Raw genomic sequence first — 27,989 nt, forward strand, 5'->3', positions numbered from 1 at the left:
GCTTCACAGGAGTTTCCTCTCTGATTCCACTTATGCCTTTGCAGCTGCAATGGGCGCCCTATCACTGGTTAGTCCCAACTAACTACTGGAGGCCACGTCACAGGTCCCCTCCTCACACCCCTCACCTGAAGTTAGCCCTCCAACTCCCCTGTTGGAGACTCCCCTGTCCACAGCACCCCCCACCCACCCACCCACCTTTGTCACTGCTTTTCCCAGTCCCCTTTCTTGCCTCTCTTCCCCTTTCTTTGACAAGTCCCTCTGGCTGGACCCCAGGCTTCTCCTTCCTCATCGGCACAGTACCCCCTCCCCCACTGGCCTCAGTTCTGTCTGCAGTGGTGCCCACATCTGTCTCCAGCCTGCCCCCAGCATGTTCAAGGTTCATGCCCCCAGCATGACCCACACTGGCCTCTGCATCATCCTCCAGACCTGATCTCACCCACTGTCCCATCATTGCAGCTCCTTCTCCCTGGGAAATGTAATGAGCCCTCGGGGAGCTTACAAACCCCAAACTTGGGTTACCCTGGGCTCCTTCACTCTTTCCTTTCTCACTGGTCATCTCCCTACTCCCCCCCACCCCCACCCCCACCTGGCCAAATAAGCTGGTCACCACCTGTCTACTCTGCTTCTAGCCACTCTCCTCCTACCCCTGCCGGCCCTGCCCTGGTCCAGGCCGGCCTTCTGCCTTGAGTCTCCCCATCCACCCAGCAGCCATGAGCTCTTCCTAAAGCCCAAACTGAGTGTCCTTCCCCTGCCTAGAACTCTCCGTGGCTCCCCACTGCCCAGGCTCAGAGCCTTCTGTCATCTGGCCCCTGCTGACTTCTGCAGTCTCACAAGCCCCCACCCCCCAAACTCATTCCAACCAGCTCTTGCTTCACTGGAAAGGCCAGGCCCTCTCTCTGACTTCAAGGCCTTTACACGGGCCTTGATACCTGCTTTCTTCTCTTTGCTCCACTAACATCCTCTTGGTCTCAGCTCACACATCCTCTCCTCCAGGACAGACATAGCCCTCTTTTCCCATCACAGCCCGATCACTGTAGTCTAGCTAGTCAGGCCCACCAGTCCCATCAGGCTTCACCCATCACAGCCCTGATCCCTCTGGCCTGTGCTCCTGATTGTCCCTGAGCCCCATGACAGCTGGGACTGTTTCACAGACAGGTGGCCACCAGTAAGGGGCCGGGAGCAGAGTGCCTGCTCAGCACATAGTTGTTTAACAGTCATTTCTGCAACCTTCACTGTCCCAATATGTGCAAAAGGCTACGTGGGGCATAGGATGGCGGTATGGGAGAAAGCAATGCCACTGCGTATCCACCCATGTGGGCTGGGGGAGCGCCCCATCTACTCCCTTTTCATATCAAACTCAGGGTGACCTCTCACCTCCCCACCCAAGACCCCTGTGGACCCTGTCTTGACTAGGAGCGATGAGGAGGAGGTGGGGCTAGATGGTGGTTGCCCCACCTTAGGGTAAATGCTCCCTCTGAAAACACCAAGACTCACAGCAGAGCTGAACAGAGCTGTGCTTGGTGCCTTCCTAGGCCCAGGGTCAAATAACATTATCGCAGGACCTGGACAGCCTCGTGGATGGAGGGAGGGGGCACTTGCCCTATCCCATGCCCTGGAGGATCCCACTGGGAACACCAGGACTGGGGAGCACCTTCCCAGGTGGGCAGGACTTGCATCCAGGTGCAGCTTAAGCATGACATTCAAAGCCCTGCTTCTAATCCATCCCCCTCAGGGATGGGGAGAGAAAGGGGCAGGAAGCTGGCCCTACTAGACCAGGGAAGGGCTGGGATGAGAAGGGTGGCATTCAGGACAACATGCAAATTGGTGGGCTCAACAGCTCTACGACTGGGCTGCAGCTGTCTCTGTACTCCACCCTAAGAAGACTCAGGCCAGGATTTAATCTGAGGATCTCAGAATCACAAAATAGGCCCTCAAGGGCAAAAGCAACAGTCAAGTCACTGGACTGTTCCTGCGCAAGGAGGAGCCCCAGATGGTTGTAAGCAGGGAAGGGTGAGCTAGTAAGACTGAGGTTTCAGAGAGATCCCCTTGGCTGCCACATAAAAGGTGGATGGGGGGAATTTCCTGGCGGCGGTCCAGTGGTTAGGACTCCACACTCCCATTGCCGAGGGCCTGGGTTCGATCCCTGGTCAGGGAACTAAAATCCCACAAGCTGCGTGGTGTGCCAAAAAAAAAAAAAGTGGATGATGGTTTGGTTTGGGGGCTGGGAACCTAGGAGGTGACCAGCCGGGGAAGGGCCATGTGGGAGAGGGCCAGGTTAAGGCTGTGAGGAGCAGCCCCCAAGAACCATCTCTTGGATTCTAGCTCCCCTCTATCACCTGTTCCCTGAGGGCCCTGGTCTCTGCCATTGCTTAAAGACTGTCTGCTTCAAGCCCTCAGTCAACTTGTGGAAAACAGGAAGCAAAGGAACTGGTCCAGGAACACAGGACAGATGAGTGCTGGCTAGTCTCCCAGCTTGTCTACCTGGCTCCAAAACAAGGGCCTCTGGGACCCAGGAGAGCACACTGTTGGTAGATAGTTCCAGACAGAGAGACAGAGGCAGAAACAACTTTCCAAATACTGTTTACTTCACTGAAACCTGGAGACAGGGAAAAGGTACGTGAAAGTCTGGGCCACCAAGCCTAGGAGTGCACGTTGACAACAGCGACATACAGGGCCAGGGTGCTGAGGGCCAGCAGCCCCGTCACCACCGCTCGGGCCAGAAGTGCCGTCCAGCTGCCCAGGGAACACAGGTGGACGAAGGTCCTGTGGGGAAACATCGCAATGAAGAAGGGAGAAGAGATAATCCAAACCATTTGGGCCCATCCTCGAGCCCCACCCAGCTCACTCCATGACGAAGGCCTTGTAGACGCTAAGGAACATCAGTAGGAGGACTGCTGGCCGGAAAGTGTGGTACAGGTCGTAGCGTGTTATCATCCACACCTGGGCAGATGCGACGATGTAATGGACCTGGAGGGAAGCGGGAAGTCAGGGCCAGGCCTCAGGAGGAGTAGAGTCACCAGCAAAAAGGCACGTGTGTGGGAAAGCAGGACTGCGTACCAGACTGATGTTGGAGTCAATGCTCATCTGGATGTATTTCCAGTCAAACTCAATGCCCCGAGCTCCAACCCAGAGAGGGATGCAGCTGAAGAAGGCAAAGGGAAGGATTCTCCAGTACCCAGACACCCTCAGCACCCAGAATCTGAGCCCCCACCCTCCGGCACCCCCCGGGGAACCCAGGTGTCCTTTCTCAGGAATCTGGGCTCCAGGCTGCTGCACACACCGGGACATAATGAGCTCGGCGGTGGCCCAGCCCAGGGCAGCAACCATGATCTTGTATTCCCCCTTGCCGGCATTCCGGGACATGACAAGGTTTAGGCCTATCAGGTCTGCCACATCCACGCTGGCCTTCATGAACTCCTGTGGGTCAGGTTGAGGCTTGAGTAAGCACAGGTGCCAGGGGGCCCCACTCCTGCAATCCCTCCCCCTCCCTTGCCCCACTCACCCCAATGAAGTCATAGATGCCACCTTCCCAGGTGGGAAAGAAAGTGGCCAGGAACAGCATCTGAGACCAGAAAACAGAGAGGTCACCTCAAGGTGAGGGAGACCAACCACGTGGGTTTGGTGGGAAGTTAGTGTGTTATGTGGAGGGCAGTACACTGGGGTTCTGGGGGCCCATGAGGAGAGGGACCACCAGATGGAGGCAAGAAGGCAGGAGCAGGGGAGATTGAGGGCAGGGGCTTGGAAGTCTGGGTTCTGTGGTGATCACAAGGGATTGGGGTCAGGCCTGAAGGTGCTGGGGCTGGTTACCCACCAGGGCGGTGGTAGCAGTGCCGGTGGGACCTTGGGGGTTAGTTAGAGGCTCTTAGCAGTATCCAAACCCCTCTTAGTCATACAATTGAATGTTCTCAATGTTACTAAAAGTGCTATACAAAAGTTGCTTGCGGACCTCTCCTCAGGCTCCAGCCCATCCATGCCCGGCTCCTCCGCGGGAGGTCTGGGCGGGGTGGGCGGGGTGGGCGTGGGGTGGGGAGGAGCGAAGCCCTCGCGGGGCACAGCTGGCGCCCTCACCTTGCACAGCTGCACGAAGAGGTAGGTGACCCCCGCCTGGACGCACTTCCAGAAGGCGTTGTACTCTGACCTGCGGGAGCGGGCGGTGAGGGGTCGGCCCGGCCCGCGCCCCCCTGCCCCGCGGCCGCCCCGCAGCTGCCCCGCACTCACAGGCCGCTGCACTTGTAGGTGATGAAGTAGGGGAAGTAGGCCAGGGCGAAGCAGTTCCCGAAGTGGAACAGCGTCATGGCGCCTGCCGCCCGGCTCGCCGGAGCGCGCCTCTCTGCCTCGGCTGCCTGGCGCCCGAGCCCGGGCCTGGCGCCCACCGGCCTCTGCCGCGGCGCGCGCGGCCTTCTGGGAGCCGGAGTCCGCGGCGCGGTGCGCTAACGTCACCAGGCTCCGCCGCGGTGCCCGGGCGACATGCGGAAGGCCGAGCCGGTGCCTGCGCGATCCCGACCCCGCGGGAGCCGCTCTCGGGGTCAGGGCGCTGGGCCTACCGAGCGCGTGCGGGGTGGGCCTGGATCCCGGACCCGACCCCGCTGTGACCGGCGCAGAGACACGGGGCGCAGCTGTAAGCCCTCAGGGTTTTTATTTCACCGTTGGCCCAGCGGCGCTGGCCCCTCCCGCGGGACGCCCTCTTTCTTCCGGGGGGCCGAGGGCGGAGACGGGAGAGACGGGTATCGGCCGGGAGCACTGGGAAACTGAGGCGGGCCAACCTGCTTCACTTGTCTCGGCTGAACATGTAGCGGACGAGGTCCACCACTCGGCGACTGTAGCCATATTCGTTGTCGTACCTGGGAAGGGAGGGATGGAGGGGATTCAGGGGATCCCTCCCGACCACCCCCAGCCTCCCTTCACGTTCTCTGACCCCTTTCTTCCCCCTTACCAGGAAATGAGCTTCACGAAGTTGTCGTTGAGCGCGATGCCAGCCTTAGCATCAAAGATAGACAAATGGGTATCGCCAACAAAGTCCGTGGACACGACCCGGCCATCAGAATTTCAAAGATAAGCGTGGATCGTAGAGCAGGGACCTCCAGGAGCTCAGGCTCGTGGGCACACTGTCCATCCATTCATCTACAGTATTTCATGGAGCCCCCCTCTGTTCAGCTTCTGGGGACAGGGTATGAGGAAGACAAATGGGGGCTTTTCAGGTAGGGGACTGGCCAAAGGATACAGACTGCAAACAGCCTCTGATGCTGCACCAACAGACATCTCTTCCGGGGAAAAATGCACGTGGAATGTGTCAGCGAGAGGCCCTCCCTGAGGGGAGGCAGTGAGTCTGGCTCTGGATGATTAGGAGGATCTGGTCAACTCCAGCCCTCAGCAGGGTCTCAGGTGGAAGGAACTGCAGCACAAAGGCCCTGGGGGTTTGGTCCTAGCATGGTGGAAGGCCACAGGAAGGTTTTCAGCTCTGGGGGTGATGTGATCTGATTTCTTTAAGAGATCCTGGCAGCTGTGTGAGGGTGGACCTTCAGGAGCTAAAGCAGGGAGACAGCACCAAGGTGGACGGACAGAACTGGCAGTACTGGGAGCAAAGAGATGTGATACCCATTCCTCACAGGGAAGGCATCTGGCTGTGGCCGGCCCCGAGCAAGTGTTGAGAAATGGGAGCCCTTGTCTTGTTCACTAAGCATATATCGAGCACCTGCTATGTGCCAGGCGCTGGGAAGATGGCTGGAGCTATGGAAGTGAAAAACAAGGCCCAAAGTCTCTGCTGTCTTGGAGTGTACATGCTAGTAGGGCCAACAGTGACTATGAAATGACATTTCAGCTAAGGAAAAGGGCCACAAAAAGAACATCTCTCTGAGATGAGAGGTTGAAGTAGCGACTTGGAGAAGGTGAGGACAGACTATGTGGCCACCTGAGGGAAAAGCTTTCCAGACCGAAGGGGCAGCAAGTGCAAAGACTCTGAGATAGGGGAGAGCTGACCTTCCCAGCCCTGCAGTTCCTATCTTGATATGCTGCAAAAAGCTCCTTGGCAAGTGGAAAATCACGTTCCCTTCCCAGAGGGCTCTTCCCAGGGTCCCTTCTGCTCAGCCCCTACTTCATCCTCAGTGTAGGCAAGGATGCCAGCCGTGGGCCCCTTGGCTGCTGCTCTTATGGCCTCCTTGATGCCTGAGTACGGGGTAGGCTGGGCCAGGCGGCAGGTCAGGTCCACAGCAGACACGACTGGGGTTGGCACTCGGAACGCCATTCCAGTCAGCTTCCTGGAGAATCCCACATCAGGGGCGGGAGTCAGAACCCAGGGACTTCTCCATCATTTCCGCCTTGTCTCTGCTTTCCGCTCAGTAGACACCTCAAGAATTGGGGGCTAGTCCAGTCCTCCTGGGTTGCACCCCCCACCCTTGTTGCAGCTTCATGCCCTCATACCCTTGGAGGTCTTGGATGACTTTGCCCACAGCCTTGGCAGCCCCTGTGGGGGCCGGGATGATGTTCTGGTGGGCACCCCGTCCGTCTCGCCAGGCCTTCTTCGATGGCCTGTCCACTGTCTTCTGGGTGGCAGTGTAGGAATGGACTGTGGTCTTGGGGAAGAAGAGGGCCGAGGTGAGGCCTTCTTGCTCCCAAGCTCCCACGTCTCTTTTTCCCAGGCCCAGGGTGGTGACCCAGGGGTGGAGGCTGGCGGGGCCTCCACCACCGTCACAGGAGGGGCACATGCAGGCAGGGTCCAGAGTTTAAAAGGCTTCACCACTGGTGGGCTTCTCGTCCCCAAGCCTGCCTCTCCCTGTTAACCCCACATACTAAGCGAGTATGGGAGGAAGAGGTACAGTTTCCCAGCCGTGCCTCCTGCCCCAGCCCCTCTCCCCAGCTCACCATCAGCCCTTCCACAATCCCAAATCGCTCATGGATGACCTTGGCGAGGGGGGCCAGGCAGTTGGTGGTGCATGATGCGTTGCTGAAATGGCCCGGGTGTGCAAGGCACTGTGAGGTGAGTCGCAGAGCCACCCTTCCACCCTTACCTCCTTTCAGGGTTTGCACCCAGGCTTGGTTTTGTGAAAAGTCAGGCTGGGGATGAGGGAGCATCAGGGATGCCGTCAGACCGAACGAGGCACCAGAGGTGCAGCTGGGGGAAGCTCCCCAAGCATGTTCTCCAGAAGCCGTGCAGTTCTAACAGATGGTTTTAGAGTAACATTAACAAGACGGCTGTTAGGACTTTGGGGAGGAGAAGTGGATTGATGTGAAAAGAGCACCAGGGGCCGAGTGGGAGTGGGAGTGGGAGTGGGGAGGGTGAGTCGGATTCCTCCCCACCGCAGGCTGGCTTGTCCTCCAGGCACACACTTCAGAATGTTGCTGCCCATTGCCTGACAATTTTCATGGAGCCGGGGTTATAGTCCTTTTCGTTCACCCCCGTGACAAACGTGGGTGCCTCTGGAGAATGCGCGCAGATGGCCGCACGCAGGGCACCTGCCTCAGTGTGGGCCTAGGGAAGGCTCACAGGTGTCATGAGGTGCTTCAAGGGCCACACCCCCTGGGCGGCCCTGGGCACCTGTCCCCGACTTACTGTAGTTTCCTCTAAGGACAGGTGCACGCCTGTGGCCTTCACCACAAAGGGGCTCCCGACAGACTTCCAGGGGATTTCTTTGGGCTGCTTGCTGTGGAGGGGCGGTAGCACCGTGAGTCAGTCTCTCGCCTTCATAGTCCGTGGCCTTCACCATTTGAAAGGCTGACCAGACACCTTCCTGCCTGGCCGTCTGTTCCCCTCACCCCACACACCCCTAGCTGCCCCAGATGGGTCTGACCCTGCTGGCCTTGCCTCTCATAGCTAACCCCCCTAGTGGGCCACTTTTCTTGACTGTACCTGCTATGTCTGGGTACAAGCCGCCACCTCCCCAACTCAGGCCGCAAGCCCCGCCTGGGGGACCATCTAGACTACTCCCAGCCAGGTCAGGCCCTTAGTACATATGCTGCCCAGGATGTAGACCCCAGGAGGGTGAGGCCTGCCCTACTGCTTCTGGCTTCAGCCCTGGCAACTTCATCACAGCCCTCCTAGCCCTTCTTCTCTTGACTACTCAGCTCCTGCAACAGGGATCCTGCTGCCAGAGGCCAGGCAAGTCCCTGAAAACACACAGCACATCCAGAGAGCAGCTCCCAGGGGTCTGAAGCCTTGAGGCGGCCCTGGGGCTAGCAGTGGTTTATATTGGAAAGGTAAAGGAGATTTTCTGTTTCTTGTTTTATCAATATACATTTTCCACTCGATATCAAACGTTTGTGTCTGAAATATATTAAACATCTACTATTGCTGTTTTCTACTTGGCTTTAGCAAACGAACAATACGTGGGTAAACTCTATACTAATCTTTTCCCTCAGCTTTTATCACAACTGCAGTATTTGCTTTTGTGATTGTTAGTGTCTGTCTCATCTTCTAGAGCACTCCATGGCAGCAAGGCTGGGTCTGCTCCCTCCAGAGGGGTTCAGTCAATGTGTGTGTGTGGTTTTTCTTTATTAGCCATTCTACACATGTTTACTGAACACCTGCCATGTGCCTGTGTGCTGAGTGCTTTACCTGTATTGAACTCCTTTAACCCTGATGACCTGAGGTAAGTACTGTTATTACTGGCATTTTTCAGAAGAGCCAGGACAGAATTGAAAAGAGTAGAGGCAGAGCTGCCTGGGAGCACAGGCAGGCTGGCCCTAGGGATGAATGAATGAGCAGCTTCCTCTCTTCTCCCTGGGCCACCACACATGGTTCTTCATGCTCCCTGGTCAAATGTCAGGTCACACGTCATCATCCGGCCCAAGTAGCTCTTCTCTGATGCCCCCCTCATTTCCTGCCTTCCAAGTTGGGGGAAGGGCACTTCAACAGATTCCTTTGTAGCAGTTGTTGAGCGGGCGTGGGGCAGAGACTCGGTGCCCCTGGAGACCCCAGCCCCTTCCCCTATGCTGTCATGGGCCCTGCCCTCCTGCCCAGGGGCTTCTTTTGAGGATTCTGTTCATTCTTCAAGGAAGTACTGAGTCTGCCCCGGGCCAGGGCCTGTGCCTGTGGGTGCCAGAGCAGCAGGGGTGCCACAGGCTGACAGGGCCCTCCTTGCCAGGAGGCTGCGTGAGCCCTTCCCGGTGCTCCCCACATGCCTCTGGCCGTGCTTCCTGCTGTGGCTGTGGTGGGTATGCTGAGGAAACAGGCTTGGGGAAGTTCATTGCCTTGCCCAGGGTCACCCAAGTGGAAAGGGTGGAGCGGGGCAAAGTACACACACAAGCAACACAGCTCGTGCTGATGGCCTGGAGGATATCCGAGGATATCTGCAGTGGCGCGATGGAGAGCAGTGGGGAAGGGGGAAGACGCGTTGCAGTCACCAGGGAAGGTGGCACCTGAGCGGGGCACACACTGAGGGGGCGGCTGTGTGGGGACGGGGCAGCGCTGGGAAAATACCCCAGGTGGCAGCAACGATGGCGCCTAGGCTGAGGAAGGAAAGGACACAGTGTGTCTGAGTAATGACTGCTCTGCTGGAATTTGGAATTGTTTTTGCTGTCATGATTTCAAATTTGGGTCAAGCAGCTTCTCCCATTCTCACTGACTCTCCAGTCCCCACCTCCACCCACCCCTGACCACAAATAAACAGCGGGGCTGAGAGTGGACCTGCTGGGAGGAGTGCTGGGAAGGCTGCAGATCTTGCCTGGGGCTGGAGAGAGCTCACAAGTGTGCGTGTGCAAGCGTGTGTAAAATTGGAAATTGGAGGCAGCCACAGGGCCGGCAGTGGCTGATAATTTACATTAGAAAGATAAAGTAGGTTTACTGTTTCCCATTTTTATTTTTTTTGGTATTTTGAAAGTGTATTTGAAGCTTATTAAACATCCAGTGTTATTGCTTTTGACTTACAGATTCTAAACGTATCTTTCAGTGAAGGAGTATTTGTATCAGTGAGAGCTATGTGAAGTGGGTTTTAAGAAGAGCTGCTGGTGCAGGGTCCCGGGAGGTTGGTGGCCAGTGTCGCTGAGGTGACAAGGGAAGGCTGGGGAGCAGGGCATATAGTTGGTGGGAGGCCCCATCAGCAGCTGGGGTTTTATTGGTGGGGTGATGGGAAGCCACTGGAGGGTTTAAGTGGGGGAGTAGTCAGGTCCAGGTGATGTTTCGAAAAGGTCTCTGTGGCTCCTATGTAGGCACTGAGTGGGAGCAGTTGGCTAGATGGTGATGCCATTTCCTGGGCAGGGAGATGAATAGATTTGAGGGTTGAAGGATAATCAAGAGTTGCGTTTTAGACAGGTTGAGCGGACATGCCTGAGAGGAAACACGCACATGTGCGTTAAATAAGTATTTTGAGTACAATGGGCCCCCTCTCCAAACCAGTACCCAGAGGCGTGTGCACACACAATTTGGGGGGCTATGAACCCCATGTGAGAACCTGGGATCCCCTTCTAGTCACCTCTACATCCCCTGCATTAGTATATTGCAGGCTTGCATAAGACAGCCGCCCTTACCGCTGGAAGACGCATCTCATTGTTACCGATGGCCAGCCGTCCATTCCTGTATTCCACGCTCCCCTTGTATCGGCCGTGGGTGGAGTCATACTTAAACATGTACACCTGCAGGAGACAGAATGGCTCCTACTCTTGGGCTGGACGGGGTGCGAGCATTGCCAGGGAGTCCCCACTTCAGTGACGGTTCCACATGGCAGCTGAGCGCCTTCCACAGAGCTCCCCTGAACCCCTTCCCCACCCTGGTCCCACTCTCCCCGGTCCTGCCCTTTGTCTGCTGCTCATCATTCTGGGTCGGTGAACGGATCGTTCACTGCTACCACCTTAACACCCTTCTCCATGCAGGCACGCAGCACCGGGCGACCAATGCGTCCAAATCTGTCCAGGAACGAAAGCTGAGGGGTTGTCCTCAGCATCCTCAACCAGCACGCAGAGGAGGGGATGAGGGGGAAGGGGGTGACAGAGGAGAGTCCCACTCAAGGGGACTGGGTGGGGAAGAAGGCAGCCGTCCCTGTGTGGGCCGGTGTCTTGCCCAGCTGACCTCACCAGCCTGTTCACTGCTTTCTGTGCTTCCTCTGACCATCTGTCCTATACCCCTATTCCCAACCTTGTAGCTGGGTGGATCTTGTAGAACTTCAGGTCAGATTATATCTCTTGACCTGAAAACCTCCACCACTCTCTAACAGTAAAGCCAGGTCCAGACTCCTTACCACGGTCCGCCAGGCCCCTGCCAGCTTTCCGCTGCCCTCCCTCTTCTCCCTTGCTTGTGCCACACCAGCCATGCTGAAATCCTGCCCGTCCTTGTTACACTGAGCTGCCACCTACGCCCCACGGCCATTGCTTGCTGCAGAGTCGTCACTCAGGCCTTACTCCAGTGTCACCTCCCAGAGGCCTTCCCTGAGTTCCCCGGCCTAACACTGCCCTCTTCAGTCTTACTGTACTTCCCACCGGAATGTGAGCTCTCTGAAGGTGGAGCCCTGTTTACCTTATCCCTGTGTTTTTCCAGGATGGGCAGAATGAAAGCATTGCTGAGACATGAAGAAATGCTCCAGTTAGTAACCGAGGAGAGGCCGGGCCCTAAAGCTTCAGGAATGGCTCAAGGGCCGGGGCGACTCACCCATTGATGCCAACAGTCAGCTCCCGAACCACAGAAACCTTCTTAGGTGCAGGAGGTGGAGGTGGTGCGACTTGCTCTTTGATTGGCTGGGGCTCCGGAGGGGGTGGTGCTCTGGTCACTGTTGGGAGTGGGGGAGGGGCAGTGAGCCGCACCATCACTGCGACAGAATGAGCCATCTTTGCCACCCAGAACCTGCTGCTGGCTCCTGGCCCTGAGCGGCCAACCATATAGCCCAGTGTTTCCTAAACCGACCTGATCAACAGAATGAGCAGGGCGTGGGCTTGTTTTAAAATATCCATGCCAGGGCCTCTTCCCTGGAGATTCTAACTCAGTGGGTATATATTTTGAACAATTGCTTGGGGGTGATAGTCTCTGTGCCTCGGTTTCCTCCTCTGTAAAATGGAGATGATAATAGTACCTCTCTCAGAGGGTCACTGTGAGGATTAAATGAGTGACACATGTAGTGCTTATGTTAGAGTCTAGGAAACATTCCACGTACGTTAATATTTCAAAGATCATTTCCAGACTTGCCTGATAATTGATCTAGTCCAGTGGTCCCCAGACTGTTCTGGTAAGCATCACCGGGAGGCTGATTCCTAGGGAAATCTGACTCTGGGTTTGCACTGAGGCCCAGGAATCCTGTTTCCAACAAGGTGATTCTTACCCTCAGGGAAGTTTAGGAAACACAGGTCTTTCATAATATATGAAACAAATGGAAACCCATATCAGCTTCTGCCTCTCCGGACACACAGATCTACACCCATGCTGCATTGGGAGCACCTGTGCTTGAAGCTGTGCCACCTGAGCTACAGATGAGGGCTTCAGGTAGGGAGGAGAAGCGTGGTGGAGACAGCAGTCAGGGGCCTAGCTGGTAGAGGATTTCAAGCCGGGGGTCAGGCCTTGATGTCAGCTCTGGCTCAGCCACCTGCCAGCTGAGTTGTTTTGAGCAAGTTAATGAAACTCTGGCCTGTTTCTTGATGTCACATCTGACCCTCCACCTGGGGGCTACTGTAAGGAGTCAGTGAGATCTCAAGGCCCAGTAGGTGCTGATTTTAATAGAGGGGAGAAAGTCTGACATGAAGTGTATTCGTGAGGAAAGGGAGAGGGAAGGGATTGGAGAGAGCCTGGAGGATGAAGGTAGGAGTTGCGCTTGGCACCAGAATCAAAGGCACCTTGGAGGGGGTGGGGTTAGGAGCTGGGGGTCAGCCCACCTGTCTCTCTCCCTGGTCTCTCCAGGCTGCCACAGGCCTTGTGGCTGGGCTGTGCGTGTTTCCAGTAGCACTACAAGTTCATAAAGGTATTAGTCAGTGTTTACTGGTGGTTACTGGTGACCTTAAGAATGTTTGTATCCCTGGGGGTTCTCATGAAAAGGGGAGATTTGTCCATATGGGTGAAGAGTGGGGATCTGAGCCCACTCAGTGACCTTTCAAAAGAAAACCCAGGTGGCCCTTCTCTCACAACTTCCCCCAGCCTTCCCTCCTCCCTTTGCTCCAGGGTGGGGTACCTGGGCTGGAGGAGAGCTGCTGCGCTGGGAAGGAAGAGCCCGGAGGAGCTTCAGTGATGAAGCATCACCCCGTAGGTGAAACACTGGATCGGGTGTGCTCTCTACCAATTACAACGTCGCTCCCATTTCCCGGGTGCCACCAAGGGCTAGGTGCGGTGCTGAGCTCTTCACATGCATCAGCTCACTGAATCCTGCGAGGTATGTGCTATATACCCGCTTTACAGTGGGGAAACCGAGGCCCGAGATCACTGAGCGAGTGATAAGCAGGAAGGGTTTTCAAGGCCCACAGCTGTTAACCTGCTTGCTGCTGCGTCTAGCAGGGTCTCCAGGACCCTGGAGCCCCGCCCAAACCCCGCCCCACGTCGGCCACGCCCACCCCTGCGGTGCTGAGGCCGCCGACTGCCTCGCCTGAGGCCAGGCAGGAGGCCGGGAGCGAATGGGGTGGCCCTCCAGAAGGCCTGGATTCGTCTGGCTGGAGCGTGTGCGCGCACCTCTGGCCGGGGGAGGTAGGGCGAGCAGGGACTCCGAGTCCCAACTCCACTATTCCCGTGCTGAGACCCAGAAACGTGCTTCGTGTCCTCTTACATCTGGTGGCCGCTCTGTAAAATGGGGACACTAAACACTGAACTCTAAGGTGGTTGTGAGGCTTCACTGAGCGCACACCTGTAAAGTGCTCGGCACCTGGCGGGCTCAAGTGTCCTCGCTTTGTGCGGTCCAGGGAGGACAAAGTCCACCGATCCCCAAGCGGCTCTTTCGCAGCAGCGTCAATTTCATGTGAAACCTCGCTCGCCCAGGTACTTCAACAACCAGCGGCTGTCCTCAGAGGTGTCCCCTCGTAAACCCGGCTCCGGCCTCCCTCCTGGCCCCTGTTTCTACCCTTCCACCGCGCTATTGGTGCAAAACCCAACCTGGGGGCGGGAGTCTTCGTCCCCTCCACCATCGCCGTAGAAACCACTTTGCCGGCAAACCCGATAGTGAGGAGGGTGGGGCTGGAGGGAGCAGGGGCAGCGGCTCCGGATGGAAGAGCCCCGGCAGGCAAGGCCACCCCGCACCTCCTGCCCGGCTCCCGGTGGACACTATTGGTGCGCCGCACGCCGTCAGGTACTCAGACCCGGCTACAGGAGCTCCCCGACCGCCCTTTCCTCCCCTCCCCGGGGTCACTCCGCCGCCTCCCTCACCTGGGCAAGGCTGTCGCAGGAGCTGGACAACGGTGACATTGGTGAGGGTGACGTCGCGTTTCGACATGGCCTCCTAAGGTTTCATGGCCCAGCCAGCTGCCTCGGCACCCGCCGCGATGTTACTGCGAGACGGGGGCTCGGGGGCTGGAGGAGCTGGAGCGTCTTTCCGTGACGTCACAGTCCAGTGACGTCACAAGAGGAGGCGGCGCGAAGGCCCCCTCCCAGTCGAGGCCTGTGGCCGTGTACCACCGTTCCAAGCCCACCCCTGGCGTCTAGAATGGAATCCAACATTTTACACTGGTCTTCAAAGCCCTTTCTCTGTTGTCTTCTTTCTTCTTTCTTCTCCTTGGGCACACCGGCTCCAGGCCGGTCTGGACCCTCTTCTGGAATTACCCTAGCTATTTCTTTGTGCCTGGAAGTCCTACCCAGGTCTTCCCTTGGCTGCCTCTTGGTTTCCCTCAGGTGCCGCCCTTTGAGAGGCCCTCCTAACTCCGCATCTAAAGTTCTCTCCTTTCTCCGTCACTATCACCATCACCCCCACTCCCTCCGTCTGCCCGTTGTCCGGGAAGCCTTGTCTGACTTCCCATCCTGGGTTAAATATTGCAATGTGCATAACTGCTCTAGGGTTACACTCTTTATTTTCCACGCAGCTCATGTCTCTCTAAAATTCATCCTGTTTATTCGTTAGCTTGCCAATTGTCTCTGCCCACTAGGGAGTGCTTGTCTGCCTTCCTCACTATTTTTTTTTTTTTAGAAAATCAGTTTTTGTTTTTTAATTAATTAATTAATTGTTTAAATTTATTCATTTTATTTATTTTTGGCTGCATTGGGTCTTTGTTGCTGCGCATGGGCTTTCTCTAGTTGCATCGAGCGGGGGCTCCTCATTCTGGTGGCTTGTTGCAGAGCACAGGCTCTAAGCACGCGGGCTTCAGTAGTTGTGGTGCACGGGCTTAGTTGCTCCGCGCGGCACGTGGGATCTTCCTGGACCAGGGCTTGAACCCATGTACCCTGCATTGTCAGGCAGATTCTTAACCACTGCACCACCAGGGAAGCCCATGCCTTCCTCACTTTTATACCTGTTGACTAGAAGAATGTTTGGCACTTGAAAGGTACTCCCTCAATAACTAGTACCAGAATGAATGAATAAATGTCACCTCCTGAGGTTTCTTCTGGTCTCCAGTCTTAGAGCACCCCCCGAGTCCTATCCTCTCACAGCACTCTGTTCTTTTCCTTATGGTTTTTCATGTAGTTTTCCATGATCAAGTTACTGACTTACTTGTTCATTGTCTCCCTGTTGGGCCCACTCTTTTCTGTTTTGTTCACCACTGGTCCTCCAGCTCCTAGAACTGTGCCTGACACAAAGCAGGCTTTCAGTAAACATTAGCGGAAGAACAAATAGACAGATGGCTCCTGTCCCCCAAAGCATGGGAGGTGGGGGCTTGCTTGCATATCTGTGACACACAGGCGGGCACCTTCACCTGCTGTGGGCCAGTTGGCACACAGCTGTGACCAAGATTTAGGGGCTGTGGGGTTTAGGCCAGGAAGGAGTCATCATTCCAGAGAGAGGTGTGGAAGCAAGAAGGGGCAGAATGACATAACCTCTTCTTTCCCCAGACCTCCATGAGAACTGAGTTTGCTAAGCACCTGCCATGGCACAGAGTAAGGGTGAAGCCCTCCTGCTTGGATGGCCCGGGAAAGGTGGAACTGAAAATGAATTGAGTGTAAAGCTGGGGAGATTTCAATGAACCAAGACCAAAAAAACAGAACAAAGGGGGACAAATTTAACATGTATAATGTATAACATGTATAACATGTATAATTAAGATGGGGGAAAAGCGTACACAAATAAAACCAGGACTGAAAAGGGACCAATTTGGTACGGCTTTACAAGAATAGATATGAAAAGCTAGATGCAATTAAAATTTTCGTAGAAAATATGAGGGATCAAAACTGGTACAAAAAAGAAATGGCAAATCTGAGTAGGCCAATAACAAGAGAAGAACCAAGGAGTTAATATGTATCTCCCCAAAGGCTGATTCAGATCCCGATGATTTTATGGGCAAGATTTGCTGAAGCATGGGGAACAAATGTTTGCCATTCTACAGGACCTGCTGCAGAGCCGAAGCAGAGCTGGGAAGCCAAGTAGCAGCCCCTGTGCTGAGAGGCTGTGGGTAGGGCACGTGCTCTGAGGCCCTGTGGAGCGGCAAGCCCACCGTGTATGAGCACATCGCATATTGCATGCTTTGTAGGCGCTGTGGTAGCTCAGCTACTGAAACCTCCTCTATTCACTCTAGGAAACAGCACAGCCACGTTACTAAAACCAACAGAGAAAGGACAACTCCAGGCTAATCTCATGTACGGAGATAGATGCCAAAGTCCTGAATCAAATAGTGGCAAATGGGAATGGAGCACTGAGGAGAGGGACGGAGGCTGACAGAAGATGGTAGGGTTGGGCAGAGAGAGAGGTGGAAAAGAGACATGGAGTACATTTCGAAGGAGAAATCCCACCTCTGAATCTCGGGGCGGATTAGAATTCTGAAGCTCACCCTTCCCTACCCAGCAATCTCCTGGCATGGGAAACTCCCTCATTCAGGTGCTGGACAAGGGCAGGAGAGTCACACCTAAGGTTGCCCAGAGATTTGACTTTGTCCCTGGACCGTGAAACTGGGAAACAGATTTGGTGAGCTCAAGCTTGGAGGGGTGGCACAGTTAGCCACCCTCTGTAGACAGAACCTAGAGATGGCAGAAGCTTCTGGGTCTCTGGGTCTGGGAGGTGGTTCTGGGTGGAGCCAAGTGTCCAGGATCTAGGATGGAACCTTGGGTCCTCCAAGGGGAGCGAGCCTTGTCACCCCTGTTTGAGCAAAGCCTGAAAGCATGTGCAGCTTCTCGTCACACCTGGGCACCCACACATATAACTCTGCTGACCCCACTTGCTCACACCCTACACATTCCTTTGTGCCTGGCCTTTCCACCAGCGATCCCACCACCATCCCCTCTCCCAGGCTCTCCTCTTGGCACCCAAACCCAAATATCTTTTACCCCTGCACCCGACTGTACCCACCCACCGGCCCCTATCCTTCTGGTCTCAGGCTCCCTCCGAACTAGCTCTACAGACCTACCAACGACAGACCTACCAACCACCCCCTGCCCTTCCCTCTGATGTCCCTCTCCACACCTAGGCCACACTCTCAGCTGTTTCCCTCTCCAACCCTTGCCAATATGTCAACACTTGAGGCTTCAGTTGGGACTTAGGAGGCCTCAGGGGGAGGAGGGCAGGAGGGATGAGCTCCTGGCCCTCAGCCCAGCTTCTGGCTGACAGTCTTCTGCTGCCCTGGGTCTTCAGCCCCTCCCCACGACTGCCTCAACTGGCTTTTCAGGAGACACTGCGTCCTGCCCCTGCTCATGGCAGTCAGCCCCCTGCCCTTGCCCGAGGGCTGGGAGGTAGGACAAGAAGGTGATCCTGGCTCCAAAATCTGCAACCCTCAACAAGGGACCTTGTGCTGGCTCTGGGGATACAGGCAACCTTCCCTCCAGCACCCTCTGAGACTCAGGCTCAGGCCTGGACTTTCTTCCCCTGGCATCTTCTAATCCATCCATTTGTTCAAGTGTTTACTGAACCCCAGGCAATGTTCTTGAAGCTGGGGGCCTGACAATAATCAATACAGACAACGGCCCTCTGGAAGTTTACTATCTGATAGGTGAGACAGACAATAAAATAAGATAATTTCAGATTGTGGTAGGAGCTATAAAAACTAAAGGAGGATATTACAGAGTATAGCTGTGGGACGGCCAGGGAAGGGTCTTTTTGGGAAGGTGACATTTGAGCCAAGAAGAGAGTGAGGAGGAAACCACCTTGTGAAGATCTGACTTCCGCATTCCAGGCAGAGACAACAGCAAGTGCAAAGGCCATGAGGCAGGAATGAGCTTGGTGTGTTTGAGGACCAGGGAGAAGACCCGTGAGGCCGGAGCATAAGAAGTGTGGGCGTTGGGGGTCAACAAGAACAACAAACAGCAAGAACAAGGTCTGATGATTCCCTCAACTCCCCGGGGTTGCTCCCCACCCCGTGACTGTGCCTCCCACCTTTCCAAAATCTTGCTGCTGGGGAAACTGGATCCTTAGGTCCCCCGAGAGGAGTGAAGATGCTGAAGAACCAGGCCTGGGTCCCAGGGATGGAGGGTGCCTGAAGGCGCAGTTGGGAGAAAGGAGGCCTGGATAGTGGGTGAGGAATAGCAAGGGGAAGTGATTGGAAGGGCAGACATCTGGGCTCTGGGGTGGAGGGCCTGAGCTGGGCAAGGAGCAAAGGTGCCATGTGAGTCTTCTCCATCCATGACTCACCCACTCTTCCTCCTCCTCTTCATTGCTCAACCCCAAATCTCCCTGGGAATTACCTCACTGACTGGAGATCAAGCCAGTGCCTCACACGGTCATTGAGTCATGAGGGGTGGAGCAGAGGAAAGGAAGCAGAGGATAAATAGTAGCTTTGCCTCCCTGGCCCCTCTCTGCATCCTCCCCACTTCCCCAACAATATGCATCTTGCCGGTTTGCTCAGCTCCTGCTTCCTGTTGCTGCTGTTGGAGCCTTTGCCTGGACGGGCGGCCGGTGCTGACCCCGCTAAGAAGGTCACTGAAGGGATCAGCAAAGGGCTGAGCAATACAGAGAGAGAGGTGGGCAAGGCCCTGGAAGGCATCAATAATGGGGTCCCTCAAGCTGGAAGGGAGAAAGATTTTAGTGGACTCAACAGTGTGGGGAGCCAGGCCGGTAAGGAGCTGGACAAGGGCGTCCAGGGGCTCAACCACAACTTGGACAAGGTGACCCATGGAATCAACAGTGTCGCCGGACAAGCAGGAAAGGGAGCAGAGGAGTTTGTCCATGGGGTCAACAGTGCTACTAGACAGGTTGAGAAGGAGGCAAACAAAGTGATTCAGGGGGTCCACGATGGGGTCAACCAGGCAGGAAGTGAGGCAATGACGTTTGGCCAGGGGGTCCACCATGCCGGGAAAGAGGGAGAAAAAATAGTCCAGGGGGTCCATCACGGAGTTAATCAGGCTGGAAAGGAGGTGGGAAAGTTTGGTCAGGGGGTCAGCCACGCTGCAGGGCAGGCTGGGAAAGAGGGAGAAAAAATAGTCCAAGGGGGGCATCATGGAGTTAATCAGGCTGGAAAGGAGGTGGGAAAGTTTGGTCAGGGGGTCAGCCACGCTGCAGGGCAGGCTGGGAAAGAGGGAGAAAAAATAGTCCAAGCGGGGCATCATGGAGTTAATCAGGCTGGAAAGGAGGCAGAGAAATTTGGCCATGGGGTCAGCCACGCTGCCGGTCAGGCTGGAAAGGAAGTGGAGAAACTTGGCCAAGGTGTCCACCACGCTGCTGGCGAGGCCGGGAAGGAAGTGGAGAAACTTGGCCAAGGTGTCCACCACGCTGCTGGCGAGGCCGGGAAGGAGGAGGACGGGTTGCATCAGACTGTTCATGATGGGACCAACCAAGCCGGCAAGGAAGCCAACCAGCTGCTGAATGTAGGTGAACAGGGGTGGGGAAATGGGGAGAAGGGTGTTGGGGGAGGGAGAGCTTAAACCCTTGGGACATTTGGGGCGCCCAGGTCCCTATCATTTGGTGAAAGAAGCTTGGGCAGCTCTGTAACCGTGTCCTCCTTCTCCCTTACTAAGGAGCTGGTGGTCAGCTGGTCAGAAGGATTAAGCCATCTTATCTGCAAAGCCCTGTATCAGAGAATGGGAATGGGACCCAGCCCCACCTTCAGGGGGCTGCCTCCTAGTTAAGGAGATCTAAAGGGAGGAACATGAAGCCTCTCCTGGGGAACAGGAAGCAGTTACTGAGGCCAAGATCTATTACGGTGCGAAGAGAATGAGTGTTGAGAAAACCCAGAGCATCAGCTTGAGCTTGAGGAATAGTTTTGGGAGAAAAAGCCCTGTTCTGTTTAATGTTCATAACAAGCCTCAGAGGTAGTCGGGGTGAGGACTCCCTGATTCTCAGGTAAGGAAACAGAGGCTCAGCGAGGTTTAAGGGATTTGCCAAGGTCATGTGGCTAGCACACAGCTCTGGAGAATCACAGGTCGGAGTTCCTTCTCTTCCTCCACACCGCCCCACCAGAGGAGGCCTTCTGGAGGATATCTGATCCCCACTTACATAGGGGGAATAGATACTGGAGCCCAGGAGAGGCAAGCAGAAGCTCACACAGCATAACAGGCTCCAAGGAGGAACAGGAGAAGGCTGACTCCCGCCTGCCCCAGGTCCCCACTCCCCAGTCTCCACGAAGACTCTTTGGGACACCATCTTGAGGACCGGCCCAGGCCTCAAAGCCCATAGCTACAGGGGCTACCAGCCACGGAACCAGAGATGCGTGGGGTGGGGAGGAAGAAACTATGTAGAAAGTGTGCAGGGTGAAGGAGGGGCTCTGAGTTAGATGCCAGGATTCACCAAATAGAGACCAAGAGAGGGCTGTTTGTTTGGGGATTTGAGGCTGGCAGCAGCAGCGCGGCAGGGGAGACACTGCTGAGTGGGGAGAGGATTAAGGACAGAGATCCCCGAGTTAGGGATCAGGTTAGCGTGTGTGTAGAAGGGGGAGCTTTGAAGTCAGGGCTGGGGTTATACTATGGTCCTGGTATTTGCGTGGCTTCTCTGGGTTCCCTTTCCAGTTGGGCCCCTTCTCAGTGACTGAGAACATCTCATTAACTGAAAGAAAAGGGAATTGAGGGAAGACTAACCAGTAGGGGCAGACGTTCTTCCTGGCTTCTCCTCCCATCTCTCACAGAATTCCCACAGCAACATGGGTTTCCTTTGTGGATAGTGAGGACCAGGGGGTTAGCCTATGCCTTCTGCCCCAGCCCCGGTCGCCCTAGGGGAAGCTGGCCACTGGGGAAAAGGAACTTGGGAGACCCTTAGGGTTGGGGGGGGGGGCGTGTAATGACAGCCTGGGCTTCATCCACAGGGCAATCCTCAAGTCAGATTCACTCACCAGAACGGAGGGGCTGCAACCACAACCTTAACATCTGGAGTAAGTCTCGTGAGCACAGGGTGGGTGGGGGGCGGTGGCGTGGAGGCTCTCCTAGGAGGGCTGGTGCGACAGATGCTGGGGACTAACCTTCTTGTCCTTGAATTTCAGGCTTCGGTCAAGAAGCCCTTCATTGACCTTTCAGTTCTGTGGAAGGTGAGTGCCCACGTGGTTTCTACTTCCTACTTGGGACATGTTCTTACATCCTCTTCCCATTGCCTGTTCACTGACAATTGCACTGTGGACAGACACTCAGCCTCTGCAGACACCATCCAACCCATTTTCCAGCTCTGGTTTTCCTTTCCTCACTGCTTTTTGCCCTTCACATCCTGCTTTCATCTTTCGGGCGCTTTCCGTTCCCACCGAGGCACAAAAGTCCTCCAGGGGCCTGTGTACATCTCAGAGCCAGGAAGGGAGGGGCTGCTGAAACCCTCCCCTCTGTGTGCCTGTCCCCTCTCCGCGGCATCTCCCGTCAGACTCCGTCCCTGTTCTGTGCATCCCTCCGCTGCTCTGTCCCTGCTGCCTTGTGGCAACATGCTGGGTGGCGGGAACCTGTAGCTCTGTCCTCTCCCTGGTTGACAGCAACCTACCTGCCCCGCCAGCCCAGGAGAAAGGTTCCTGTGGGATGCTGGTCCTCCCTCTGGGCCCAAAGGAAAGTCCTAGCTCTTCTCTTTGCATTTAGTACATTCAGATGCCTGAGCCTGGGGCAAAAGGGTGAGGGTGTGTAACAGCCCTAAGACTGTGCCAGGAACCCAAAGGCACACCCTTGTTTGTTCCCGGGCTGTGGAGGTGGCAGGGGATCCTCTCAGGCAAAACACACAAGGCTTCTCTGTCCCTACAGAGGCCCCTGGCACCTCTGCCTGGGAGGACTGTCTCCCTATTCTTCCTGAATCTAGGTGCCGCCTTCCGTATGTTCTTCCCCAGAACGTAAGCAATTCCGGAGCTAGAGTAGTCAGTCTCCCTCCCGTCTCTCTAGGGTGCATGAGGGTAGAGTTCTTGCGACTGTGTGCCCTGCATCCACCCCCTCTCTCCTCTCTTCCAGATCCTCACCAACATCATTCCCTAAACTGATGAACTGGCCGTGTTGAACAGACTGACATTCCTGTTGTCATATCAGCTGAAATGACCTGAAGGAGCCGGGGGGAAGCAGGAGGATAGATTTCTGGAGTCCCTTAGGGGGCTGTACTGAGATTTGTGGATAAATACAACACACCGTACTCTCATCATGGTTCACTGTGCTCCCTCAGGAGGGATTCGTGGAGGGGAGGCTTGTCTTTCCTCCTCTTGCTTCTTCACCGGAGAAGCTGGGGGGTCCGATGTACAGGATGGGTTGAGCTGGAGATTTCAGGCTGATCCGATGGAAGAGGGCCATTACAGGGACGAGCCATGCTTCACTAGTGCAAAATTCATGCTCAGCACTGGGAGGAAATTCGTGCAGGGAAAGCCCCTCCAGGCCAGTAGCGGGGGCAGAAGCACCAGGGAAAAAGTGGCAGGAACCTTGGTGAAGCCCAAGGGGGTAGCATCCTCATTCAGGACTGTGGCACCAAAGGGATATCAATAGTAACTTGTGTGTACTGCGTAATCAAGGCGTGCGAGGCTCCCTGCGCCTTCCCTGCATGACCTCACTGAATCCTCCCAGCCATCCAGTTAGGCGAGAGGTACTGCTATTGCCCCATGTTACAGAAAATCACATGGAGGCTCACGCAAGTGAAGAAACATGACTAAGGACACACAATAAGCGGAGGGAGAGACAGCCTAAGAGCTACCGAGGATATTCTGAAAACGAAGAGGTCTCTCTCCTGTTTAGTATCAGTAAGGAGGAGACTCAGTGAATAGGAGAGAGGAAAGAGGTACATGTGGGAGGTCCTCTCTTGGGGACGAGGGCCGAAGGCTCAGGGGGGAAGCCACTCTGATGACAGGAGGCCTCTTTACAAGGACAGGAATAGTGACATAGAATAGTAATGATAGCAACTACTACATACTGAGCACTTCGTAGCTTCCAGGTACTGTGTGAAGGGCTGTGCGTACTCTGTAACCATTTAAGCCTCCCACAGGCAGAAGTGGGAACTTCCGTATGTTCCCTTATGATCCCCATAGTATGGATGAGGAAACTAAGGCTCAGAGGGGCCAGGGCACTTGCCGGGGGCAACCCAGGAGAAAGCAGCAGGCCTGTCTACTGCCGGAACCTGACCTTGCACAGTCGCCTATAACGTCTCTAGAACACTTGCCAAGCACGGGCCTGAGCGCTGAGACACCTACATTCCAGTCAGAACCGTGCTCCTGTAGGCCGCATCCTGCCCCTCCAGGGGCCACCATTTCCTCCCATATAAAGGGGGGTCGGTGTCTGCAGGAGAGGACTGCAAACATGGCTTCCAGCTCCAAAATTCCATCAACCGTGGGACCAGAAATAAGAGACAGCATTCTTGCCCTTTGGGGAATTTACAGGCTTCATGGGGAGATGAGGTATATAAACAGAACATGAAAACAAACACAAAGCGATGCATCAATAAGGACTAAATGACACACCAGGGAGGGGAGGGGCCTGACGTGCACAGTAAAGGTGATGCTCCTGGCACTTTATGTTCTCCTTGTTTTTCCTTATCTGTAGAATACCACCATTTTTTTTTAAGTTTTATTTTTTAATTTATTTTTTACTTTTTACTTTTTTTTTTTTCCTTTTTGGCTGCGCTGTGTGGCTTGCGGGGTCTTAGTTCCCTGACCAGGGATTGAACCCGTGCCCCCTGCAGTGGAAGCGCTGAGTCCTAACCGCTGGACCGCCAGGGAAGTCCCCAGAATGCCACCATTTTAATCACATCTGTTGCTTCTCTCCCCTGGCAATATTTTACTGCAAAGATGAAAGAATTTTACAGTGGATACCTGCATACCCGCCACTTAGATTCCACCACTAGCACATGACCACACTTGCTTTATCGCAGTTCCACTCATCACACACCTAGCCATCTAGCCACGTACCGATACATTTTTGATGTATTTCCTAGTAAATCGCAGACCTTTGTTTCATGCATTTCAAAAAACAGAAGTGTTCATTCCTACCACACATTTCCTGAGGGTCTACTCTGTGCTGGACATCTTTTCACCTGGACTGGAGGAATCCCTTCCGAGAAGGGAATTCTGCTTTCAGAAAGTAGAAGCTTTCATTGATTTTATTGTATGCCCATTTTCTTGCTTGGTTGGGGGTCCTGGAAGTGCCAAAGAGATATAGGATCATCAGTAGGTGCTGGGGGGTCAATCCTGGGAGGCTTCTGGAAGAGAAGAGCTGAGCCAGAACTTAAAGGTGAAAGCGGCATGGCTCAGTCCTGCCTTGAGGCCTGGTGGGCTGCTTCTTCTGCTGAGAGCATCCTCCCTGCCTCTATGCCTCTGTGTGCCCCACCTCCCCGAACCTCACCCAACCTGAACCTAGGGACGCCTCTGTTACTCTCTCATGGCATGCTGATACCGGTCTTCACAGTGCTGTGACAAGCTGTAATTATATACTTACCTGTTTCATGTCCATTCTCCCCCTAGACTAAGAGGTTCCAGAGGAGGGGTCGAGGCCGGGTACACTTGTCTGGCAACTAGTAGAGGGGAGCCTATTGGCCTGAGCGGACTTGGGAAAGGCCTTGGAATGAGGGTGAGCAAGGACCTGGCACTTGGGCCAGACAGGGAGAGCCAGGCGAGGGCATGAGAGAGAGAGGGCAGCTTCTGCAATTGTGCAAGAACAGGGAGAGGAGTCTGGGCGGGACCCTCACAGCCATCTTTTGTTGGGTGTTCACTCTGGGCTAAGCGCTTACAGACATGATTCATTCACCCTCACGACCTCCCTCGAGGTAGGTCCCACGATTACTCCCTTAGACATGGTGAAGCTGAGGCCCAGAGAAGGGAGAGAGTTGAGGGAGGCCACCCAGCTAGTAAGCACTGATGGCCAGCTCCTCGTCCAGAGCAACTACCTGCTGGGGACCTCTGCTGGAGGGGCGGCAGGCTTCCCCGTGACCCTGGGGTGGGGGAGGGGCTACTTCAAAATAAGTCCCCTTTACCAAGTTCAATCTGACCCCTTTGCCTGGGTCAGATTCTGACAGCTCCATTTTTTTTTTAAACCATATTTATTTATTTGTTTTTGGCTGGGCTGGGTCTTTGTTGCTGCATGCGGGCTTTCTCTAGCTGCAGCGAGCAGGGGCTACTCTTTGCTGCGGTGCGCGGGCTTCTCATTACGGTGGCTTCTCTTGCTGCGGAGCACGGGCTCCAGGCGCGTGGGCTTCAGTGGTTGTGGCACGTGGGCTCAGTAGTTGTGGCTCGCGGGCTCTAGAGCGCAGGCTCAGTAGTTGTGGCGCATGGGCTTAGTCGCTCCGTGGCGTGTGGGATCTTCCTGGATCAGGGCTCAAACCCATGTCCCCTGCAATGGCAGGCGGATTCTTAACCACTGTGCCACCAGGGAAGCCCTGACAGCTCCATTTTACCATGATCTTGTATATGATTTTGTATGTTTGTTTAACAGCTCTAGGCCTCAGTTACCTTATCTGTAACATGGGAATAATACTTATCTCTCGAGGTTATAGTGAGGACTACATGAGATCGTGCATGTGAAAGCACCTAGTCTTCTGTTTGGTTCACAACAGGTATTTAATAAATATGCCTTAAGACTGATTTGAGGTGACCCCTCAGGTCCAGGGATGTCTGAGGGTAGTTTTTCCCAGAAGGTAGAACATGGGGCTGCCGGTGGCATGGGAGAATTTAGGTGGTTCGTGACTATGGCTTTGAATAAGTCTGAATCACACAGTGAGAATTTTACTCTTTTCTTAATTCTCTTTGAAGCTTTCTGATTAGGTAAAGAGGAAGACTCCACTTCTGTGCTGGTGTGCCTGGAACACCTCTCTCATACTTGCTAATCTCCCTTTTTAACAAAGAGGGTACAGGAGCTGCCGCCAGCTGTAATGTAACACGATTGTTTGCTTCTCGCTTTGTTTTTCTGGTTCTTTCTATTTATGGGCCAGTGAGCCTGGCTTTCCACTTAAGAGTGGTGATATAAAGTATTCTCTTAAAATATACTTAAGAAAGTAAGCTGGCTTAAAGAAAAATATTAGCAACAGAGAAGGGAGAGGGCAGCTCTACACCATGGTAAGGGTGTCCCGCGAAGGAAGTGTGGGAAGGAGTCCTGGAGCCAGTGAGTATGCACACCACCTCCTGCCCTGTGGTCTTGCCCCGCGGGAATGGGAAGCAGCAGGATCCGGGGGCTGGGATGTCCATCACCAACCCCGGAGGCCTCAGATTTCCTCCCGCTCTCTGCCCCTTACATGGCCCCGGAGCAAAATCCAAACTAATTCTATCCAGAGAAGAATGAGGGCTTCGAAAAGCAGGGGAAGGTCTGAGACACGGAGATGACAGAATACGCTGGGAGCCAGACTCAGGAATGAGACAGGCTGGGCTTAGCTTTGCCTCTACCGCATACTTACCGTGTCCCCTCTGAGCCCCAAGTTCTCTGTCCCTAAATGTGGTGCCTGCTTCTCCACTCCCAGGAACCCCAGGTCCTCCCACTTGGCACTGCCTTGGGTCACTGGGACTCATCACCGAGTCATCCCATGGAGAGGCAACAGGCTCTGGAGTCGGGGAGGCCATGGGCCCCGGGCTGGGGGATGCTCTCGCCCGTGGGGTTGAGGAAGCGGCCCATGCTCTTGGAAACACTGGGAGTGAGGCTGGCAGACAGGCTGAGAATAAGACCGATTCTCCCAGGGCTGTCTGACCCTTAAAGTGCTTAGTCCAGAGCTGGGCACATAGAAAGCCCTGGATAAGCTGCAGCTATTACTCCCACCACTATTATCATCATTAAAGAGTCAGCGATGGAATAATAAGGAGCTAGGAAGGAGCAGCGGAGGACAGACAGGGATTGTGTTTACATGGTGAGAGGTGATGGGTGTTACGAGTTGGGGTGGAGAGAGAGACTGACGGAGAGACGCTGAGAAAGGCGGATAGAAACCGGCCCCTCCTAACTCGGTGATGAGTCCCAGCGATACAAGGCAGTGCCAAGTGGGAGGACCTGGGGTTCCTGGGAGTGGAGAAGCAGCCTCGCTCGCTGAGCAGCGATGAGACCTCGGGAGGCTGCCCGAGTTCTGCACCCTGAGCTGGGTGCAGGGGAGAGGGCCACTGGCTGACCCGGGGCACCTGCCCCTGTGCTGACCCCTCCTCCCTTGCCAGTGCCACTCTGGCCCCTCTGGGAGGGGCTGGGGGCAGCAGTGGGGTGCGCTGGTGTAGTCCCAGCCCTCGCGGCAGGCCTTGAGCTCACACACGTGCCCCCACCAGGCCTGGTAAACAGGATGGGTGCCTGGGTCAGCAGCTCCCTCCCTAGGTATCTTCCCCGCCCCCTCATTCCTTGGGGGTGGCCCGCCTGCCCAGCTCCCCAGCTCCACACCCAGCTTTCTCAGCTCAGAGCAGCCGGGATGCTAACTGAGACGCCCCGATGACCCCTCTCAGGGTCGCAGCCACTTCCTTCCCCGACAGATGCCTGGCGTCCCCACTGAGGGGGGTCCTCCGGGTCCCAGGCTCTCTGTGGCTGGAAGGTATGGAAGTGTGAGGCAGTCACCTTTAGGTGGCAGTATGGGAGGGGAGAGAGATGGGAGAGACAAAGGCCGATGGAAACGGAGAGGAAGGCTGAGGAAGGGCACCTGCAGCGGCAGGTGGCGTCCTGCCATTCTGGCGTCCCCGACCCAGGCTGGCTTACACCTAGGGTGGGTCCTATCCCGCTG

The 27,989-nt window shown here is 55.2% G+C and overlaps 3 protein-coding genes across 4 annotated transcripts; 1 reads left to right on the forward strand and 2 right to left on the reverse strand.

The window, feature by feature from the left end:
* Window positions 1-2,564: 2,564 nt before the first annotated feature.
* Window positions 2,565-4,397, reverse strand: TMEM147 (transmembrane protein 147). 2 transcript variants are annotated; one of them, XM_065899447.1, is made up of 7 exons: window positions 4,219-4,397; window positions 4,069-4,138; window positions 3,503-3,562; window positions 3,281-3,417; window positions 3,058-3,142; window positions 2,846-2,967; window positions 2,565-2,763 (listed from the first exon to the last, which is right to left on the reverse strand). In XM_065899447.1, the coding sequence occupies exons 1-7, from the start codon at window positions 4,293-4,295 to the stop codon at window positions 2,640-2,642; spliced, it is 675 nt and encodes a 224-aa protein (XP_065755519.1). In that variant the 5' UTR covers window positions 4,296-4,397; the 3' UTR covers window positions 2,565-2,639. The 2 variants fall into 2 exon arrangements, with proteins under 2 accessions (XP_065755519.1, XP_065755520.1); XM_065899448.1 differs by lacking the exons at window positions 3,058-3,142; window positions 3,281-3,417 and having other exon boundaries at window positions 4,219-4,295.
* Window positions 4,398-4,768: 371 nt separating this feature from the next.
* On the reverse strand, window positions 4,769-14,321 carry GAPDHS (glyceraldehyde-3-phosphate dehydrogenase, spermatogenic). The gene is given in 12 exon segments (XM_065899423.1): window positions 4,769-4,841; window positions 4,934-5,032; window positions 6,093-6,254; window positions 6,418-6,569; window positions 6,859-6,940; window positions 7,347-7,465; window positions 7,547-7,637; window positions 9,590-9,607; window positions 10,472-10,563; window positions 10,737-10,833; window positions 11,573-11,690; window positions 14,255-14,321. Coding segments are annotated over 12 exon segments (1,170 nt in total).
* A 4,460-nt stretch (window positions 14,322-18,781) lies between these two features.
* Window positions 18,782-22,321, forward strand: SBSN (suprabasin). The gene is made up of 3 exons (XM_065898346.1): window positions 18,782-19,762; window positions 21,367-21,411; window positions 22,298-22,321. Exons 1-3 carry the CDS (start codon window positions 18,782-18,784, stop codon window positions 22,319-22,321), a joined length of 1,050 nt encoding a protein of 349 aa, XP_065754418.1.
* Window positions 22,322-27,989: the final 5,668 nt, after the last annotated feature.

The sequence above is a fragment of the Phocoena phocoena genome, chromosome 20 (assembly GCF_963924675.1).
Source record: "Phocoena phocoena chromosome 20, mPhoPho1.1, whole genome shotgun sequence".
Lineage (NCBI taxonomy): Eukaryota > Metazoa > Chordata > Mammalia > Artiodactyla > Phocoenidae > Phocoena > Phocoena phocoena.